We start from the raw sequence: 22,317 nt of genomic DNA on the forward strand, positions 1-22,317 counted from the left end.
TTAAACCGGAACATCAGTTCCTGACAGTGACCACTTGTCACAGAGCTCGGCGGCTGTAACAGTGTTGGTTGTCGGTTGTCAGAGTGGAGAGCGGAGCTGGACGGAGAAGATGAGTTCATGAACACCCGTCAGTACCTCAACAAACATCCACCTCCAACATGTCTGCTGCTTCAGTACTCGCCGCCCATGTCTCCTTCGTCTCCGTCTCCGTCGTCTTCTTCTTCTTCTTCTGCTGCTGCTTCAGAATCAGCGCTGGTGAGTTCTGCTTCTGCTAACGTTAGCATGCTAACGTTTGTTTTTCAACCGGGTGTACCAGTTAGCTGACGGTGGCCGTGCTGTTAGCTACATGTGAATGTATTTAAAGAAGGTACAGACTCTAACTAAACCAACGGTTACTGCGAGCTTCTCTGTTGATGTACTTTAGATTTAATTTAATGTAGAAGAGCCGTGTCTTGTGTTCGTTGGTGGGTTTATCGATGTCTGATGAAATCAGTCATCAGATGTATAGCTAACATTAGCTGCATAGCAACTGTTCATATGTGCAGCTGCTAATTACATGTTAATACAGCAGCAGGTGAGACAACTGCAAAATCTCACTTATGTCTCAAAGTTCAGTTTTTAATATGGGGGACAATCGGTGCTAGAAGTGGAGATATTCACATCTGAAGTAAAATATCAATATCACACTGTGAGAATACTCCACTACACGTACATGAAATTGTAATCAAAAAATAAAACCATTCTGCAGTAGAATGGTCCCTGTCAGTGTTTTATTATTATATCTGATGGTTTTGGAGTAATATTACTGCTTCATTAATGCGTATTTTGTATTTGCTGTAGACGTTTAAGGTTGAGCTCAGTGGCAGAGTCAGGCTGTCTGAGAGACAGGGGCAAAAATGTGCCTGTGGTGGGGCACCAGGCGAAAAGGATACCCGGAGGGCATTTTATCATGTTTTATCCACAACAACAGCTGGTCGGAGGGCATTTTATCATGTTTGAGTCACCCAGTGAGCACTTTTACTATGTTTAGTTCTCTAGAAAGGCACCACAGAGGGCACTTTTGTGTTGTTTCTTCAAATATGGTGACACCATGGGGGGTGATCACTCCCCTTGCTCCCCTGTCTTGAGGTCCACCAGTGATTGGTTTCATTTTAACTTATTTATGTACTGTTATAGACTGTTGTCGGGCAGGGGAATAAAACAGTGATATATCAGTATCATAGTAGGAGACTAGATATTACATTTTGTGTACTGTTCTGTCATGATATGTTCCACATGCTGTCCTTGCCTGGTTTTAAAGGCTGAATTACAGCACAGTAAAAATGCTAATTTATCACCTGCTCAATAGATCACTGTTATTTTGTGGCTGGTGAGAGAAACAGATCTACCAACCATTTGCATGTTTTACCAAAAAAGAGTGAAACAAAGTGATGTCTTTAAATGTCTCATTTTGGCTGTCCAAAACCCAAAGATGTTCAGTTGAATATGATTATAAACAGAGAAAAGCAGCAAATCTCCATATTTGAGAGGCTGAAAACATGCAGAGAACACTGCTTTAATGATTAACTGACTTTTTTTTTTTTTTTTTGACCACTGGCCCAGCCAGGCAAGTAAGTTGACAGATTTACTCACATAAAATGGAAATACTGAAGTAAAGGAGTAAGTACCTCAAATTTGTACTTACAGTATTACAACAATGAGATTACATTCCACCACTGAAGAAAACACTTATTATTGTGTCATCATTGTGGTTTCATGAAAAGAACACTCAGTCCACACCTGCTCATTATTAGTGGTTAGGTGTTTTAACAGAGCCAAGTACAGTAGGTGCCGACAACAAGCTTGACATGAACAAAACATACAGATGTATGGACTCGAGCTGCAACGATTAATCAACTCGTGTATTATTAAATTAATTGCCAGCTATTTTGATAATTGATTAATCATTTTGAGTTATTTTTTAATTAAAAAAAAAAGGCCCAAATTCTCTGATGTCATCTTCTCAAATGTAAATATTTCGGGCTTCTTTGAGCCTCTATGACAGTAAACTGGATATCTTTGTGTTTTGGACAAAATTGACATTTGAGGATGTCAACTTGAGCTTTGGACAGCAGTGATCAATATTTTTTACTTTTTTTTTTTTTTTTTTAACAGACTAAACCACAAATTGATAAATAATGGATTACTGATTAGTAAGAATGGAGTTCTTTATTGTCTGATCTGCGCTGTGCAGTGAGATATAAGATAAATGTGCGGTTGAAGTGTAGATGAAAGTAATCTGTGGTTTCAAAGGTGCTCAAATACGAAATGAAAGGAATCCTAATAATGTTATTAGCATGATTGTAGAACTAAAAGTAAAATCTGCACTTTAATTTGACTCCGTGAACAGTGTAGGAACTGTTCCTGAGCGTGTGTTTATCTACAATCTGTTGTGAACTGCATCCAAATTACCTCCTGAAATACCCAGAATGCAGCAGGCTTTACAGAGGGGATACACATGAAGTGCATTTGCATATCAGTGTGGAAACAAAATTTGTCTCTTTGAGAGAGAGCTAATGCTGTGTATCAGTCTGTCTCCGAGACAGTCATAAGGACATGTGTGAAAACAGGTTGTTGTGTGCAAGTCGACACTCTCGGTCAGACTGCACTGTCTGCATCAAGTTTGATCTGGTTCATTTTGAATAAAAATGCCCTCTTCCTAACCAGCAGTCATCTGACAGGCTTTACTTCCAAGAAACTCTGTTCTGGTGATTTTTTTGCCTCCTTCAGTCAGTGTGGTCATCTAATAATAGCTTCAGCTTGTGAGTTTGTTCCTTATTTCTAGTTTCTCTTTCCTTCTTAAAGCTGTTCCCAGCATATCACAGGGTTCTTACTAAGTCTGGAAAGTTTGGAAAATGCCTCATTTTAAAGCCATAATATGTAATATTTCCTTAAAAAAATATGTATAGACTGATCCTAATCCCTTTCAGTCAACACTTACGAGACACTAGAAGTGTGTTACGTGTCTGTATCTGCAGAGACCCTGGAGCCGTCTACCTGTATTTCCTCCTTTTCTTTTAATTTTGCTGCTCAGGACCAATCCAAAACTTTGGCATTTGACATCTTGATGTGTTTATGTAGATTCTACTTTCAGCCATTATGATTTCCAGTGTAGGAATAGGCTAGAATTTGAATATACTCCTTGGGAAAATATTGATTTTTCAACATAATCTGGTGTTTCATCGACACAATCAATCATGTGAACCAAAAAATGTTAATCATCAGTTGCCATCAAGAATTTCACAGATTAAAACTGTTTTCAGCGATAATCAATCGACAGTCTAGAAATGGCAGTAATTCCTTGTCATTTGATATTGTTTTGTCTTGCAGATACATTTGTCTTCTTTTCTTATTGATTATTAATCAGTTTATCAATTGTTAGCATTCTCAACTATCAGTTAAGGAAAATTAAAAAATTTACAACCTTAAAACAATCCTTTCGTCATATTTGTCCTTCGTAGGTAAATAAATCCTCCACTGATCTTTGACTCTGATCAGAACATACAGTCAAAGCTCATATAAGCAGCTGGTAAAATAAATTAATTGCCTACTATTTTGATCATCAATAAATCGCTTTAAGTCCCTTTTATAAATAATGAAAAATGCAGTGCTGCAATGATTAATCAATTCGTTATTATTAATCAATTATTCAATTAACTGCCTACTATTTTGATAATCAATAAATCAGTTTGAGGACTTTTTCAATTAAAAAAATTCTCTGATTCCAGCTTCTTACATATGAATATTTTTTGGCTTCTTTACTCTCCTATGTCAGTATATGCAATATCTTTGGATTGTGGACAAAACAAGACATTTGAGGACGTCATCTTGGATTTTAGGAAAAACTGATGAATATTTTTCACCATTTTCCGACATTTTGTGAACCAAACAACTAAGCGAGTAGTCAAAAAAAAATCATGTTACAGTTCTAGACAATACATCCATTGACTGCTGTGACTCTAAAGGAATTTACAGCTGAATTCATGGTAACAATTTACATGTGTTGGTTAAGGCTTTGAAAATGTGGAAGTTTTTGGTTTCGGTACCTTTAAGTTTGTTGTTTTTTCTTTAAAAGCTGCAGAGAGCCTGAATACATGAGGCTGTCAGTCAACCGCAGGGTAAAATCATTGCACTAAGATGTGGTTTTGTTTTGGTAAGAGCTGCCTTGCCTTATTTATTTCTTCTAAAACAAGAAAATTGTGATTTGAGAAATAATAGACATATTTTGGAGTTTGTTCCTCTTTTCAGTAATACTGTAATACAGTGGTGACTCACCCATGACTTTGCTCTCGTTTTGTAAAGTCTGGAGTCTGAGTCTCTGGTCAGAGCTCTTCCTGACCTTGGAGTAAAAATGAGTGGGAGTGATAAAAATCTGTGTTTTTGTGTTTTCAAGAAGGGCAGCTGGGAGTTGGCTGGAGTGAAGCGAGACGTTCTTACTCTTTTTTTTAATCTCTTCCAGGATGTAGGCCCATCTGATACAAAAGGAACAATCTTAAATGAAAACGGGTAGAAGTCGACGCTAAAGCGTCGATTCTGATGCCTCTGCCTGCAACAGATTCAGACAACTGTGACTTTTTGTGTTCCCTGCACCTGATTGAAACCATTGATTCATTATAAATCCTATTTGCAAGTGTCCCAGGAGTTTGAGAATTATGGCTCTATTGATACAGTATATAGTTAATGAGAAAAGATTGCAAGGAAAGAGCTGTTACCTTTATTACCTAATAGTATCCGACATAGTTATTCAAAAATATATCAAAGTCAATTAATCAGTTCATGTACCTGTTGTAGAGTGTTAGCACACAAGATTTGGTGCAAATCTGTCCACCCGTTCAAAAGTTATTGCGCAAACAAAAATCTGTGACGGAAGGACGGACGCACGGACTCACATACGGCCGGACAACCGGAGAACAGTATGCCTCCGGCCCGGCACCTTCGGCGGGCAGAGGCATAATAAACAGATACGAATCAGAACAGAATCTCTTTTTCAAACAGACATACACAACTGTCACGCACAACAAATAACTGACACCACAGTATCCAATTAACATGGAATACAAGGTCAAGAACAATTATAATGTGGGTACAATTTCTAAAATGATTTTGGTAAAAAAAAAAAATTAGGAAAAGTTACATTGACTGAGGGAGCTTTTTTTCTCGACCCTTTAAAATCAACTTCCTCAACAGTGATCAGATCTGCTAATCTCAGATCCTTCTGTAGATTATTCCAGGATGAAGGAGCAGCATATATAAAAGCTTTTTTTGCCGAGGTCATATTGATTTTGGTTTCTACACATGTATGTAGATAGATAAGAAGGAGCCAGGCCAAGAATAGATTTATATTTTAAAAAAACAACCAATGTGGGAGCCTGTGGACATACAAAAATGACCAAAAAAGTTGCAGATATCAACTGTTTCCTCGCCTGGGGGGGGAAGTTAGATTTTTATTTTTTTTTTCAAAAAGGAACTTAATTTAATGTTCAGCTTGGAGAAGAGGTTTTCAGGTTCTGAGCAAGTTCCATTTCAGTTTCAACTCCTTGAGTAGTTAAGATTATGGGGAGATTAGATGTTAGTGCTGCCATTTGAAAACACCATATTAAGCCACTAAGACCTTTACAAACACCATAGAAAAATTAATGTTGTGAATTAGGGCTGCACAAGTAATCGCAGACACAATAAAACTGCAATATAGCCAAGTTCAATATCCAAATCACAGAAATTGCAGCTTTTTAATAAAAGGAAAAATGTGAGAAAACAGCATCATAATGAAGTATTGTAGTGTTGCTTAGTTTAGCATTATTGATAGATTTGGTCGAAAATATTGTAATATTTACTAATTTTATCACTTCAGCCGCTTCCACCCCTTGGAGTACGAAACACCAGGAAGACCAGAATGGACCATAAAAGACCAGAATGTCACCTGGGGACATCCTGGTGAAATATAATGTTCTGAGCGTTGCTTTAGGGTTTATTTGTAGTCCAGGATGTAGATGCTAGGTTAGGGAGAGTCAGGTCCGTTTATAGTGAGTCATTTAGATTGGACCATGAAAGTGTTTCTTAAAGCCTGCAGGAGTTTCTGAGGGTGTGTGTAACATAGAGGAACCACAGAGGAAATAAAGTCATGACGAGTGAAAACAAGTCCAAAAATGTCTTCGGAAAGAAACCATGGACTGAATCATCTGTACAGCAGCCAAGAATTATCACTGTCACACAGAACGAAGCTCAAAAAAAAATCAGAAAATCATTTTGATGTCTTCCAAGAGCCTGACAGGCGTGTGCATGAGATGGAGACTGACTGATGGGCTGCTCTAAAGTGGGATTTATATTCTGCTTTAATGTTATTTTTCTTGTAACTTTTAGGAGAGAAAAGACTTGAAAGATGAGGTCTTACTTCTCTTTGCATTAATAATATCTCAGGGAGCCATCGTATAATAAGTTTATGTGTGATTAAATGCTCTTACAAAATATCTCAGTGAGATGGTCTGATAAAACAAACTGCTGTTGTTGAAGTCACAAGCAGCTACTGTTCTTTCATCAGGTGATATATCCTCAGCAGAGCCATCGTTTCATTTTCAGTTTGACTGTTACTGTTTCACTGTGTGAATCATTAATCCAGTTTCAGTCATGATGCTGTGCCGCACCTCGATAAGTGCTGTGGGATCTGTGTACACAGGTCAGAGGGCATTTTTTATCTAAAGAATATTCTGCTGGTGTCGAGAACAGTGAAGGGGAACATTCAGTTTAATCAGTAACCTTGCATCTGCAGAACTTGTGTGAATTTTTTTTAGTTTTGTAGTGATTATTGGCCAGAAACATCGAAGATATTCAGTTTACTGCCAGAGAGGAGTAAAGAAACCAGGAAATATTCACATTTTAGAAGCTGAAATCAGAGAATTTGGACTTTTTTATTCTTAAAAAATATGTCAAACTGATTAATTGATTATATAAGGAGTTGGTGATGTTCACTTAGTTTTTTATTTTATTTTATTCAGTCACCATTTTCTCTGTGTTTCTATCCACAGTTGGTTGGTGTATAAATAATTTCTTTAATAGTTTAAAAATTATTTGTTTAAGAAAATGGCATCGGTGCACAATCCACATAGGTCTATTTTATTCCAGCTCAAAAATTCACTATATTAGCCACCATTTGGGATGCACAGGTACCACTTTTTTTAGAACAAGTACAATTACAAGTACTTACATTCGGGTACTTGTCGATACCGAGTACCGATATGAGTACTTAATAATGCCATTAAAGTTCTTACAATAACTTTTAAAACATGTTTTATTTTCACTTAATAAATGTAACAAATCATTGTATCTGTTTTGTGCTACATAGTAACTGTAGTTACTTTACACATTACATTTTTAGGTTATTTGTAGTAAGTTACTTTACTGATTTTGTGTTCCTTAATAAGCTGTGCAGTTTACTGTGTGTATTTCAGTATAATATTTTCACAACATTATTATGGACTTGCAGAATTAAGTGTACTAACTGACAACGCATCCCAAAAAAAATCAGCATCAGCATCAGCAAACGCCTTGAACTCTGCATCATGGCGGTTCTTTAGATGTTTACTTGTATCGAGCAGCTACTTTTCATGACGTGGTATCGGGTGTGGGGCATCGGAGTAGTTTTATGACTACGAGTACGTGAGGACAGTATCAGACCGATACCTGATGCTGGTATCAGTATCAGTGCATCGCTAGCTGCCATTCTCGATAATAAGTAAATCTTTCCCTTCTAAATCAGTACTGGTTTCAAAACTCCTATATCGATTGGGCTCTGATAATTAGCTTAACTGACTGGTTGTAGTAAGTCGACAAATCCTGCACATCCTTGTAAAACAGATGTGTGTGTATGTGGTTTATGAATGTGATGACAGGAATGTGACTGCATATTTGTGTCTTTGTGTGTACATGCAGTTTTACTCATCTGAGTCTGCTGCAGGCCTCAACAGTCCAGAATGGGTTTGGCTGTTATATTAATGAGTCATACAACTCAGGACAACAGTTCAGTGCTGTTTTGTGTTTGTGGCCTTCACAGCTGCACACAACAAACATGTTTTCAGCCTTTTATTCATCGTCTGTTGAGAGTTTCTGAGTCATGAGTAACCAGAGAATTTTGTACATTTATTTTTTTTTATTTCTGTGAGCACACATATGAAACTTGGGCTGAGTGATTAAAAAAAATCAAATTGCAATTATTTTGTCTGATAACTGCAACATGATTTGCAATATTAGATGTAATTTTTACATCATTGTTCTTATTTTGATCAAAAAACATGTTATGACTGGTGTGATTTTTTTTTTTCCTCTGGAAATCTGCACCAAATGAAGATTCTTATTTAAGTCTGTATAATCTGATTTATAGGACAGAACGTCTCTGCCTCACCACATTCATTCATTTAAAAGTATTTGACACATTTTGCCTCCAACAAATATTGCATCACTTGCGGTCTGTGTCTATGTTGCGAGTTTGAAAAAATTTCAATTAATTGTGCAGCCATATATACCACTGCAATAAAAGATAATAATGAAAGAAAAAATGTATCAGGAGAGGTATCAGGAAAAAACAAACAAATGAAAACAATAATACTAATGAAGTAGTAGAAAAAACAGAAAAAGTCAAACAAATTATCCAGTGAAAACAAAGAAATACATAAACAATACAGATCACAGTTGCACTTTTTTTTTTTTTCTGATCCAAAAAATGATCTGACCTTGACTCAAAACAGTGATACAATCCAAACCGTGAATTTTGTGATCTGTTGCACCCCATTATGTGTATATATGTCGAGAAATAATTAAAATGCGATGCCAATTTCCTTTTAAAAATCTCTGTGATGAGCACCCATTAAGGTTTGATTTAGCATTGAATTAAATAATTAGTGTGCGTTGTGTAAATTGTTCTGTTGATACAAAATCAATGTGAGATTGACCGAAAGAGAGAATTGCAGAAGAAAAAGAATGAGAGGAACTGAGTCAGTCAGGAAATATTGTGTGATTTGTGCAGCCAAAATTGAGTCTACAGGGGACCTGACAAGCTGAGACACACACACACACACACACACACACACACACACACACACACACACACACACACACACACAAAACCCCACACAGGAAGCACTGAGCAGACACACACACACTCCTCCCCCAGCTCTCCCTGCATTTCTCCCTCAAATATTTCCTGTGTTTGTGTCATTTCTGTACTGTGTCAGTCATGCAGGAGAGCAAAACATCTTTCATCTATTCTTTGACACAGTTTTCCCCTTTTTTGAACCTACAGGTGTGTTTATGAATTTCTGTCTGTACAGGTTATGAAGGTTCATAACCTGCTCACAGGTGTCTAAACCTCTTTGTTTTGTTCCTCTTTCTTGAGATCACATTGTTGTGCAGCACATTTAGCTCAGCTTTCCACTGTGGTTCCTCTTTGCACACTTCCATCTCTTTTTATTTTGTTCTTCTTTTGGTTTCCTTATCCACATTATTAATATTAAAGGGTATATTTTCTTTCTCTGTTTATGTGTTTCTTTTTGGAGTTCACTTACTAAACTCTGAGAACCAAAGGATTGACTTCAGACGCAAAATATGTCTTTTTTTTAAATTATTGTTTCAAAATGGTTTTATCATAATGCTCATGAATATGTAACTTACTTTAGTTTAGAAAGAAGCAGCGTCCGTCTCCGGTTTGTTTACATCTGCTTCCACAGGAGATCACGTGAAATCGCGTCCCACGAAATCCTGCGAGATTCCATGATCTCGTGTTCACCTGATTCATAATCTTAATATAAAACTACAATAAGGCCTGGCTGTAACCTGAAAATTTAAATAGTATTTAATGAATATTTAATAGTCAGTGTTATTATGAATATCCAATTAAATTTTTACAAGAAAAGTTTAAAAAATGTTTGTGAATGCTGTCAATTACGTTTCTTAGAAAGACTGAAAATCAGAATCGCAATCGGCAGGTCAAAAAAAAAATAAAAAATCAGAAATTGGAATTGGCCAAGAAAATTGAAATCGGTGCATCTCTACAGTGTAGTAGTCTTTTTATCTGTCTTTCTATCAGTCTGAGTTTAGAACATCTTTTTACTGTAATGCAGCTTTTAAAAGCAGGAAAACTAACCTAACCCTAACTTTAACACGTGACATATCACGATATAACATTATCCACAATCTAAGACAGCATTTAGTCTCACAGTATCAATATAATATTGATATATTTCCCAGCCCTCATTGACTAAAATAAAATCATTTCCAAACACAGTTTGGAAACACCTGCTGTTGTTTTTTCTCATGATTCAGGGTAAATTTTTAGTCTCACTTCCAGTCTTGTCTGGTTTGTCTCTGCAGTTCTCGTTTCGAAGTTTCACATTAACACAAAACTGCGTCTGCATGTTGTCAGCCTCCTGCAACCTTTAAAATCACGATGATCAACACTTTATGGACCAAACAACTAACTGATTAGTGGAAAAATGATCGCCAGATCGATCATTAGATGAAAAACACTCTTGATAGATCCGTGCGCTTCATCTGTTTTGTGTTGTTGTTTGGACCTGTTTTTCAATTGACAAGATTGTGACAGGATTCATAAATTGATTTTCATTATTTTCTGACATTTTATGGACCAAACAACTGATCGATTAGTGGAAAAATGATCACCAGATTAAGTTATACATACCTACATTCATTTTGAAAATGAGAACTTCCTCTTAAATGTAGTAAAATCCAAATACAGTAAGTCGAGAGTAATTGAATAAAAGAATATCTATTTGTGTTAATAATGTAGAGCTGAATAAATTAATTGATTAAGCAGTTGATCAGTCATTTTTGAAGCAAAATTGATTTGCTGGTTGCAGCTTCTCAAAAGTAAGAATTTTATGCTTAAGTCCATTTAGCTTCAGTAATAATCCTCACATGATCAGTAAGGAAAATACATGTTAACAGTAGCCTAATGTGCATGTTGTTAATTATGAACACGTTATTTAGCGTGATTTATTGCAGCAGTGATTATGGAGTATGTTGTCATGTTGATTTTTTCCCCTCTGTGTTTCAGTGGGAGCAGCAGAGCTCGCTGCGCCACAGAACGTGAACCTGGTGACCTTAAACACCAATTACACTCTGTGTTGGGACTGGGACCAGAGCGCCGCAGAGAGTCACGCCGTTACCTTCACCACAGAATACATCGGGTGAGTCTCACTCACTCACACACACACACACACACACATGCAGGATGTCGTACACGAGGCAGAGAAAGCAGCGACATTGAGGCTGAGCAGCAGTGTTTTTTTATTTACCTGTAAATCTCCAGTTGAACACGCTCTCCTGTCACTTCAGCACTAATCCTAGGTGAACATTGAGGCTTTTAGGACTAAGATGATAAGTTGCAGAACAAACACGGGGGTTTGAAGGGATTTAATTTAATTCTGGAGAGGTTTCTGCAACATTATATTTGTATCTCAGAGGAGGTCGGTCCACGTCTTCGGTCCAGAGTGAAATATTTTCAACAACTGCTGGATGGATTCAGATTTGGTGGAGACATTCATGTTCCCCCACAGGAACAACTGTGATAACTTAAGCTTTCTCCCTGCACCATCTTTACAGAAAGAAGTATGTACAGCTGCCATACACATTTTGGAGTAATTAAAGGGATAGTTCAGCCAAAAATGAATGCATCTCTGCACCGAACTGTACCGTGACATCAGGATTCTTGATCAAGAGTTTTTATATCACGTCGACACCTCTGTCCATATTCATGTGCTCCCTCCATCCTGCCATCCCCTCTCTCTGCTGCGGGCCCGATGCCTTGTGGATTTATAATATTTTCTGAAAAACAACAAATGAAAAAAAAAATCATTTCCTAAAATGCTCGAGTATTCCCGTTTCTGCCCCAATTTTCACCAAACACAACTGAGATAAATGTTCAAACATGTTAATAACACAGTATAACATTTTAATTACAGCTTCCTGCTGCCGACTGGAAATCAGATTATTTCCACTCACTGTCAGCCTTTTTTCAGATAAAATAACATATCCTGTTGGTTATCATTTTAATTCTCGCAGAAGTGAAATGTGCAGCTGCCAACTTAAAATAAAAAATATCAAGCATCTCTCCACAACTTACAATGTGTCTAAGCCTTGGGGGGAATTATTTTCAGTGGACTGGACTGATTTAAACTGTCTGGATGGACAGATTTTCCTGGAAAGAAAAAATAAACTGCAGTTACCCGATAATGGAACCCCTTTTAATTCACTGTGACTGCTCAGGATTGCAGCTTTGATCAATTTTACGGTTAGATTTTCTCTTCACAATTATGTTGCTTTAAAAGTTCTTAATCTTGTTTCTCTTTAAGTGTGTTTGTTCAGTTCAGACCCGATCATGTCTGCTGAGAAACAACACATCCATTGATCTCTGGTTGGCACGAGTTAATGCATTAAGAGACCCAGCTGTCTTCCAGGAGAACTGTGGTGCAGTGAGTGAGGAGTAAAAAAAAAAAAAAAAGAAATGTAATCCAACGCCAGCTGCCGGAAACAACTTGAAGACACAAGTCTTTACTGGAACAATGAGGTGAAGGTTGACCTCCAGCCATCAGTTCCTCGTACTGAAGGAGTTGAGCAACTGCCAAACTGCATTGTGGACTACATTTTATTCTAATTGGAAGATAAACTTTCAGTGTGATGTCTTCCTTTTGTGCAACGTGTCAAACTGAAACAATTCCAAAGTTTCTGATTTAAAACATTACAGGAGTCTGTTTTTTAAATCAAGGATGTCTGCTTCAAGACGACCAAAACTTCCAGATAATATGATCTTTTTCTTTTTTCCTTTTTCCCCCCAGGAGACACAGGCTCTCCAGGAGGATTCCGAACTGGTACGTGGCGTGTAACCAGACGTCACGCAGGTCATGTGACCTTACAAGTTTCAACCTGCACTTCCTGGGCATCTACGTGATTCGTGTACGAGCAAACCTGAACGGGCGCCATTCGGACTGGGTGCCGCGGGAATTCTGCCCCGATAAAGAGGGTGAGTAAAAATAATTTAAAAAAATCAACATATTGATCGATAATGAAAGTAATTGTTACAAGAAAGTTTCGAAAAATAGGTCCAAAAATAGGTGGAGCTCCACGTGCTCACACCTATGTTTGTACCTATTTTTCAACAGATAAGATTATACACAAACCAGCTGCATCGTGTGATGTCAGGCGGTGCACCACAGACCATCAAAAACCAGACAAACACACTTTGACAGATAAGAGAAGGTAGAGGAGCAGCTGAGTGTACAACCGCAAAGTGATGTCAGTGGAGCCGTGAGCAGGAAAAAGGTCACCCTTCTGTGCGTGTTTAGTCTTTCAGCTCTGAACTGTCAAAACCACAGTATGGAGTTAAGTCAAGATTGTGCAAGAAGCAGAAGTAAACATCTCTGACACGACCGAACACCAACAAAATCACACAGGAAGACGCAGCTGAATTAAACCTCACAGCTGAACAAGAGCTGCTCCGAGCAGTTTGAAGCTTCGTCAACATTTTTAATTCTAAATTAAAGCTACTACAAGCCATTAAAATTAAAATTATCTAATTGATTAATCTTAGAAATTATGTAAGAAGTTTTATGAAACAGTCTCAGTTTATCACTGATGTCTCTATGTGACCTACATGAGCAAACAAGAACATCTGCGAGATAGTGCTGGAAATAACGATTATTTCTATTATCAATTAATCTGTCAATTATTTTCTCAATTAGTCCATTCGTTGTTTGGTCTGTAAAATGTCAGAATATGGTGAAAAATATCAATCACTATTTCTGAAAGCGGCGTCCTCAAATGTCTTGTTTTGTCCACAAACCAAAGATGCTCAGTTTACTGTCAGAGTAAAGAAACTAGAAAATATTCACATTTAAGAAGCTAAAATCAGAGAATTTTTGCTTAATAAATGACTGAATTCACTGCGTCATGTGCACTACACTCAATAAACAAAATAAACTGTCAATAAATTCAATATTCTCACACCCGGTTTCCTTTGTAAACAGAGAAATACAACAGTTCACCTTCTGAGTTCAAGTTTCTCTCTTTTACTGAACTAAGACGAGCTTAATTGGCTCCTCGATTAAAAACAAGAAATTCACCAGAACCGTCTTTGTTAGTCTGTCCACTCTTTCAACAATCACCGTCTCTGGTTTGGTTGAATTAAATCCAGAGCACTCATCGTCCGGCTGAGTGGGCGTGTCCTGTGCTGCTGGATGAAAACTCAGCAGACTGTTACATTAGCAAAATATGACAAATATCTTCCCAAAAATTGGACAAACCAGCGATGGAATCAGCCCATCATCGATGGACAATTTACTCGTCCAGTCACCCAGCCTTCAGTTGTTCCTGACGTCTGCCAGAATCTCCATATGATCAGATAAAACAAGTTTAGATTTAGCAAGAGGTATGTGTAAGTCAGCTGAACGGTGGCAGTAGAACATTTTTATTTGCATAATTTTATTTTTGACCTTATATATTATGGCAGTGGCGCTTTTGTCCACAGGGGGCTCCACAATCAACAAAACATGTAGGTCACTTGTAGTAGCTTCAACATTTAAATGCATTTTGCATTGCAATTTGTCTGATCATTGTGTTTAAACTAGGGTTGCAAATTTTGTGCTTTTTCCTCCACCAGTAGTTGACCACATCAATAATCAATAATTGATTAATCATTTATGATTAAGATGGGACACAACATCTTTTTCTCAGTTTAAGTTTTATTTATACCAGAGGTTTTCAGAGTGGGTGGCAGGCCTCCCCAGCGGGACTCCACACAGTTTCAGGAGAGGCTGAGTGAAAGGAAGTGAAAAGGTTTCATATTTATATGACATTTACCAAGAGAAGAGCCGAAATATGAGTTTGATTTGGTTAAAGGGACAGTTCAGAGATACAGTACTAGTAAATATCTTTGGACAGACCTGTTTTATGTATTCAGTGTAATCTGAAGTTTTGTCAAACAGCAGTTTTAGAATATTTTTGTTCAATTATTGAGCCCAAAAAAAGAAAATATCTGTCTGGATCCACAACTATTAAAATCACTATTTTTCTCTAAGACTTTTCTTTTTTGTGGACTTTGTGTCCACAACCAAGAGAGACTCAAGTTTAGCCACCAGCTAACTTAAAAAGTACTGAGCTGTAGACATATGAAATATTATTGCATCCGGAAAAAAGTCTCTGTCTTTTTTTTATTCAGTCTATAGGCTACATGTTTAACAGTTATACATTTTTTAAATTTTTTAATTCGTCAAAGCCCCAGGGAGCCACTGGAGGGGAAAGTGTGTCTCCACATGTGGCTCCACAGCTGCAGGCCGCAGACTCCTGGTCGATGGGATCAAATAAAATAATCATGATCACACACACGTCCAGGACTTGAGTGAAACTATGCAAGTAAATGAAGGGGGGACACCTTCATCCAGTCTTTGTCTGAGGGGAAAACCCCTGATTTAAATAATTCTAGCAACACATTAATTATGTGAAACATTAATTTTTGCCTGTTTTCTAAATTAAATGAACAGAATGATAAAATGTCAAGTTTAGCACAGTCGCTGCCTTTTCTAGACTAAAAAGGTGAACCAAACCAAACTGTGAGAAACCTATGAGCTCCAGGGAAATGGTACATACACTGTCAGTTAACTTTCAATCAGTTAGAATCTAATAGTGATTAATTGATGATTGATCAGTCATTAACATCCTGAGGTTACCTGGCATCAGGCTACTGAATGATATGTCAGACACAAATTGTTAGAGCCCGACTGATACTGGACTGTTGGGCCAGATACGACACCAGGAAGTAACAAATTTTGCTATAGAAAGATCGGCCCGTATTCTTTGTACAGAAGATGAAATATAACACACATTTTTTGCACTGATCCCTCAGATGTGATTATCAAAGACTTATGACAAAGATATGTAATGGAGGCATGGTATTTTAGAGTTTAATAATAAACTTTATTGGCAAAAATGACATCAGGGCATTGAAAAAGTAAACTTTCACTAGTATTTTTAATATTTATAAATATCTATAAATAAAAAATGAAAAAAGGATATGTATCATCTTGAATTAGGAATAAAATGATCAAATATGCATAAAATGCTGCTATTAAAGCTTAAAACTAAAAACAATCCAATCTGCATTAAGTCTTATGGAAAAAAAAAGTTTTCATATCAGTGCATATATCGCAGCCTTTTCTTTTTGTCTTCTTCTGTCTTGTCAGCGGGTGTTTTTGTTGAACACAACCACAGCACAGTGTTTGTTCTCCAACAGTTTTTGCTGAAGGATTTATTTCTCCTCTCTGTAAAAATTCCATGTGAAAAGACTTTGAACTGCGTTCAGTCATATAGGCTGATGTAGGCGCATATATCATACCGGCATACATCATTACTGCTTATCAGACACTCATAACGTTGATTATCTGATAGAACAAACGTCTCACAGACCTCATGTTTCAACAGTTTCTCCCAATGGCGATGTTAAATCTGCTGCTGTTGTCACTGTAAACTGCATAAATGCAGTTGCAAGTTTAACAACAGTAACTAAGGAGGGCGGAGCTTAGCGAAGGATCAGTTGAATCCTTGAATGTAAGAAAAGTAAAAATTGGTAAAGTCCTACTAGGTTTATTTTCTTGAAACTTTTTTTAAAAAAGCAAACAAACAGCGAATCAGCACCAAATCAACCCCTGATCTCTCTGATCCTGGATCTAATATCTCGTCTCTCTCCTGCTCCTGTCAGCTGCTCTGGGTCCTCCCACCGAAGTGCGTCTTTCTCTTGCTGGAAGTGTCCTGGACGTCTTCATCTCCGACCCTGTGACCAGCACCAACATCTCCATGAAGGAAAACCACCCCGAGATGTACTACAACATCATCTACTGGGAGGAGGCTGCAGACACACAGGTGAGGAACTGGGCCCCCTGAGCTGCAGCTCTCTTTAACATTAATCCACCTGCTGCTGTTTCTAGTAGATGCCTTTTTTAAAATGAGACGTCTCTAACTGTACAGATAAGACAGATGCTCACAGCCACGTTACAGCAGCAGAAAATACCCAACAGTTTCTCCACTTCACACTTCCCATTTTATCTTCGGTCCCTAAAGACACGCGGTGAAACCCCTGAGACTCTGCAGCCATGTCAGCAGAGCACCTGGTTTCTGTGTTGGTTTGTTTGGTTTTGACTTGTTTGCTGAACACCGAGAAGAGGTGTTTTTCCTGCCTGTGCTGAATGTCGCACGAGAACAAAAAGGTGAGGTTCTATCTGGTATTGTGATTTCCTGCCAGCTGCAGAACTGTCTCACAAAAAACTGGTTTGATGAGGAAGATGCAGGTTACTGCAGTCCGTCCTAAAATAACACAGAGCTGATGAACAAGTCAGATGATTTAGATGGCCACCACACATACCAAAAGATTAAAAAATGTGTCATCACTCAGCAGCAGACACAGAAAACGATCAACACAAAAAAACTTTTCTTCTGTTTGTTTGTGTTTAATATTTTATCTGTTCCTTTATTTATCTTACAGATGATGAAGTGATTCCCAAACATAAAAATGCACCTGGAAGCAGATTATCAGATAAAAACTTGTGATGTAAATCTGTTCATATTTGCATCTGCAGGCAGCAGATTGTGTCTGTGACTGTCATGACGGTCGTGTTTGCCTCAGGGACTTTGGGCATGTCTGTAAAGCCTGTGACTCCTGCAGAAATTTGAATGAGGATCAAGGGAAAACTCCAGTTTACATTGTCTCAGGGCTTTTCGCCTCATCTGCAGAGCTGACACTTGACCGCCTTTAAAATGCGAGCTGATGCCTGGTTAATGTGCTGTGGGAGTGCAGATGGTCTGTCTGTTCAGACGTTTGTGGTCACACTAATGCACCGCAGTTAGGAAGTGACTCTAATGGACGTCTGAGGAGACATGAAGTCAGTTTACGTTGGGACTCTACAGCTACACCAGGACAGATATTACACTCTGTTTCAGGGTGGAAAATTACAGCATGTGAAAGTTGGATGCATAGAAGTTTGCTAGTTATGAGCTGTAAACTGTCTTTGCATAGCATTGATCAATATCATCAGTACATCAGTTAGTGCAACTACTTCATTAATGAAATATTCATAAATACTAAGAAGAGATTATAACAATTAATCAATGATCGATTAATCGGTTGTTAAGAATTTGATCGATCGTGTAAAATTTAATCAATCTAACATCTGAATTATGTAGCTGTAAGAAAGGGTTTGTCAAGGGTTCTCTGTAAGACTAATGGCCCTTTCCCATACACAGAGCTGTCCTGGCTCGTTTGCATGTCCATGATAACAGGGCTACCTGCATGTAGGTGTGTCTTTTAACTGAGGACAAGTTTGAGGACGCTTGAATCGATCGGCTGTAAAGAGGAGGATAAACTTTTCATATACGTCTCTGGGATAAACACACTGATTCCTTAAATTATTCACAATAAAAATCACGTCTTTTAGTTCTTTAAACACTTTTATTATGAAGCAGCACAAACAGGAAATGTTTTCACTCAGGGTTTTCATCAGCAGTAACTCAACACGACTCCGACACAGCGGAAAGTGAATATGAAACCGTAAAATAAAACAGATACCTGAAAGTACAAACAGCGACACAGGAGAGAAACTACATTTCAAAACATAAAGATTCATTTAGAAGTTACAGAAGTACTGAGAGCTGAACATGAAGAGACTTTAAGACACGTCTTCTGCTCTCCTGCACACCTGAGCTGAGTGTCACAACACTCGCTTGTTCAAGGGGGAGAAAGGAGGGCCACGAGGGGTTGGCTGCGGCAGCTTACTTTGCTCCCACTACAGAGTAAATTAAAAATGACTCAAAATTAATTAATTAATGGATTAATTAATCTTGTCACAGTCTTGTCGGTGGAAAACGCTCCACATGTTTGCACCTATTTTCGGGCCTTTCCTGTAACAATGATAAGTGAATGAATGAAGTTGTCCCATCTCTGTGTGTCCTTCAGGCCTCGGAGGCCCAGACGCTGAGCAGCAGTTCCAACCTGGTGACGCTGCCCAACCTGAAGGCGTGGACGTGGTACTGCGTGACAGTCCAGTCTCGCTACGACTTCTACAACAAGACCAGCAGCTTCACCTCGCCTCTCTGCATGCAGACCGAAGGTAACGTAGACTTCACATTAACACATTTCTGTCTGACTGAAAGAGTCTGACTGCTGCAGCGGTGGACAGAATCCTTACCGACTGATCTTATTATCAGATTTCTCTCGTCCAGATTAATGAGTTCTAAAAGCTGTAAGCCAAGAAAATTGGATTCGGTGCATCTCTAATCAAAAGTTTTTGTTGAGCACAGAAAGAAAGAAACTGTTTTTTTTTGTTGCACTCTGGATGTTTTTACCAACCCAGCGTCGGTCTTTGACATCCTGGGAATGAGACTCAACAATCAGCTGTTTTTCTGGTGCGTTCACAGACAGTAAACTGACAAATCCCCCTGATTCTGCCTCTGACAGGTCCAACTTCGTGGTGGCTCATCTTCCTGTACTTCCTGGGCTCTCTGGTGATCTGCTTCATGCTCGTGCTGTTCGGGATGTTCGGCTCCTTCAGGGTCTACAAGGCCGTCAAGGACTTGTTCTACCCCTCCGACCAGCTGCCTCCGCACTTGAAGGAGGTACGAAGCCACAGTTTGACTCATCTCACCGCAGCTTCAGCCGCACGCAGACGATAAACAGTCCGCTCTCTGTTTGCATGCCAGTGCCTTTTTGCATAAAACCACCGAGGTTAAGATTTCCCTAAAATATTCAACTAAGGATCCCTGAGAAAAACATGAGTGTTTGGCCTTGATTTATTTTTCCCTTGTGCATTTCCAGAACATCCTTAGCAACCATTTTCCTCAGAAACCAGTGTGCTAAAAGTGAAATAATGTGCAGAACAAAATACAAATGCTGAATTTGTGATTATTGAAGAGGAAGAGGAGATACCACGGCACATTTTTAAGAACGGAGAAATCCGTGATCAATCAATGGATTCATTAAACTTAAAAATCTTAAAAAAAAGTTTTCCATTTACCAAACAACCCTTCAATCAGTTTCCACAGCAACATGTTCCACATTACATACACCCTTAGAAATAAAGCTGCTAACTAGAACCATATAGGGTTCTTCAGCTTTTGGTTTCTGTTAGAACTTTTTATAAAAGTTCACGTGGAACCCTTTCAGAGAGTTCTAATGAGAACTCAACATAAAGGGTTATATCTAGAACCATCTGTGAAAGATTTCTCCTAGACCCCCTATGAGAGGTTCTACAGAGAACCCTTTTATGGTGCAATGGTTCCACGTAGAACCCTCTCTGGAGGTTTTATATTCCTATAATCAACCTAGAGGTTATATTGAGAACTGTTTATGGTACAAAGAACCCCCGAAAAACCCTTGATAAAAAAGTTTGTCAAGGATTTCAATAATCCTTGAAGAACTCTTTCTTCTAGAATAGATTTTTTGGATAAACTTGAAGGTTGTTACCCAGAACCCCCTGTGAGAGGTTCTACAGAGAATCCCTTTAATGTTGCAATGGTTCCACCTAGAATCCTCTCTGGAGGTTCTATCCAGAACCTTTCTACCTCTCTAAGGGTGCCAGCTAGAATCCAACCAGGGGGTTCTACCGAAAACTTTTTTATATTATGGTACAAAGAACCATAACATAAAGAAATTTATGAACCCCTCAGCTTTTGGTAAATATGAAACCAGGCACAGATATTTAAAGGTGAATTGTGTGTGTGTGTGTGTGTGTGTGTGTGTGTGTGTGTGTGTGTGTGTGTGTGTGTGTTTTTTGTCAGGACTTTGGCCCACACCGTCGAGCACGAGTGAACAAATCTTTTGAATTTCCACGTTAGAATTTTAAATTGATGTCACTAAAGTTTAAAACTTAAGTTTGAGTAGAACGTCTCACCTCCGTCTCTTCCTCCTCTTGTTCCTCCTCCAGTATCTGTGCGACTCTCCCGACTCTGACGTTCCTCGCCTCTTCACCCCGGATTCAGAATCGGAGCTCTTGTGCGAGAAGGAAATCTGTCCACAGCCGGTCCTGGAAATCCACAACCCCCCTGCTGAGGTCCTGCAGGCGCCCCCTTCAGGCCTGGAGACAGACAGCAGGTGAGTTTATTCTCTGATGCTACACCAGCTTACAAAGTGCATTCAATAAGACTCCACATGTGTTAAAGGGTAACTCCAGGATTTTTCAACTGGGACCCTAATTTTTTTTTTTTTTTTTTTGGCTGTTCTCACCATTTTTAAAATGTGTTCAAAATCAGATTCCACTGTGAACAGGTTACACTCCTGAAATTACCTGCATGTGCTGCAGAATGTTGATGTCAAACCACAGCAAACCAGCGTAACTTCAGTACTGTATTCTAACATGTCAAATATCTGCAAGAAAATGAAGAAATATGTCTACTGTGTGCATTATGACTATATGTCACAAGAGTATAGAAAAATATTAAAATAGGAACACAGAGTCCGAACTCTCAGACTCACCTGAGACTCTGATTCCAGGTGTGAAAATGTATTAAAATTAACCAATCAGTGTCAGATTTTATTAGAAAAGAAAAGAAAAATCCTGAAGTCGCCCTTTAAAGTGCAAGATGAATGTTCTATCCTGAAGTGAATGAATAAATGTGTCCTCCCACAGTGGCAGACACAGCCGTCAGGACAGCAGCGGCAGCGGAGACTCTGGAGTTTACTCCACGGGCGGCACATCCGGCCTGCAGCAGCACGGTGGCGCTCAGACTTCGGCGGGCGCCGAAGCCTCCTGGCAGGGCCTGGGCCCCGTCGACTCGGAGCCGGTGAAGATGCGGGACATGGCGCCGGCGCTCAAGAGTCGGCCTCCGCTCGCAGACGAGGGCATCGTCGACATGTTCGTCTGATCGTGGAAGCAAGGACGACATCGGGGGGGTTGTGGGAAAAATGTGTGGCGTGCCTTTTTTCTCCAGCTGCCACTGTGAATCGAGAGGGAAAAAGAGTCGCGTCTGTCAGCAAAAACTATAAAACTAATGAGCAACAGACACACAGAGAACTGAGCTGATGTGGTGACAGACCACTTCACTGTCTCTTTTTACAGCTGCTGATCCTCATATGACCTGTTTGTTTTTGTTTCCTGTTTGAACATGTTGTACATTCCCACCAGCTGCCATCTTAACCCTGCAGCTGAGCTCTGATTGGCTGAGAGGTTTGAAGTCTGTCTGTGTAGCATCTTCATTAATAATTTACTGTCATTCTGCTTCAATGAGTTCACATTA

General features: G+C 38.7%; 1 protein-coding gene across 1 annotated transcript; it reads left to right on the forward strand.

Annotated features, from left to right (window-relative positions):
- Positions 1–149: 149 nt before the first annotated feature.
- LOC146323316 (interferon alpha/beta receptor 1b-like) lies at positions 150–22,037 on the forward strand. Its single transcript, XM_084725500.1, has 8 exons — positions 150–255; positions 11,102–11,234; positions 12,882–13,066; positions 16,796–16,956; positions 19,043–19,196; positions 19,544–19,701; positions 21,009–21,175; positions 21,711–22,037. Exons 1-8 carry the CDS (start codon positions 159–161, stop codon positions 21,943–21,945), a joined length of 1,290 nt encoding a protein of 429 aa, XP_084581626.1. The 5' UTR covers positions 150–158; the 3' UTR covers positions 21,946–22,037.
- Positions 22,038–22,317: the final 280 nt, after the last annotated feature.

The sequence above is a fragment of the Lutjanus erythropterus genome, chromosome 8 (genome assembly GCF_056507025.1).
Source record: "Lutjanus erythropterus isolate fLutEry1 chromosome 8, fLutEry1.hap2, whole genome shotgun sequence".
Lineage (NCBI taxonomy): Eukaryota > Metazoa > Chordata > Actinopteri > Lutjaniformes > Lutjanidae > Lutjanus > Lutjanus erythropterus.

Coding starts and splice junctions, on each gene's coding strand:
- LOC146323316 (XM_084725500.1), top strand. CDS start 159: ATGTCTGCTGCTTCAGTACTCGCCGCCCATGTCTCCTTCGTCTCCGTC. Junction 13,067..16,795: donor ATTCTGCCCCGATAAAGAGG/GTGAGTAAAAAT, acceptor TGCTCCTGTCAG/CTGCTCTGGGTCCTCCCACC. Junction 19,702..21,008: donor TGCCTCCGCACTTGAAGGAG/GTACGAAGCCAC, acceptor TTCCTCCTCCAG/TATCTGTGCGACTCTCCCGA.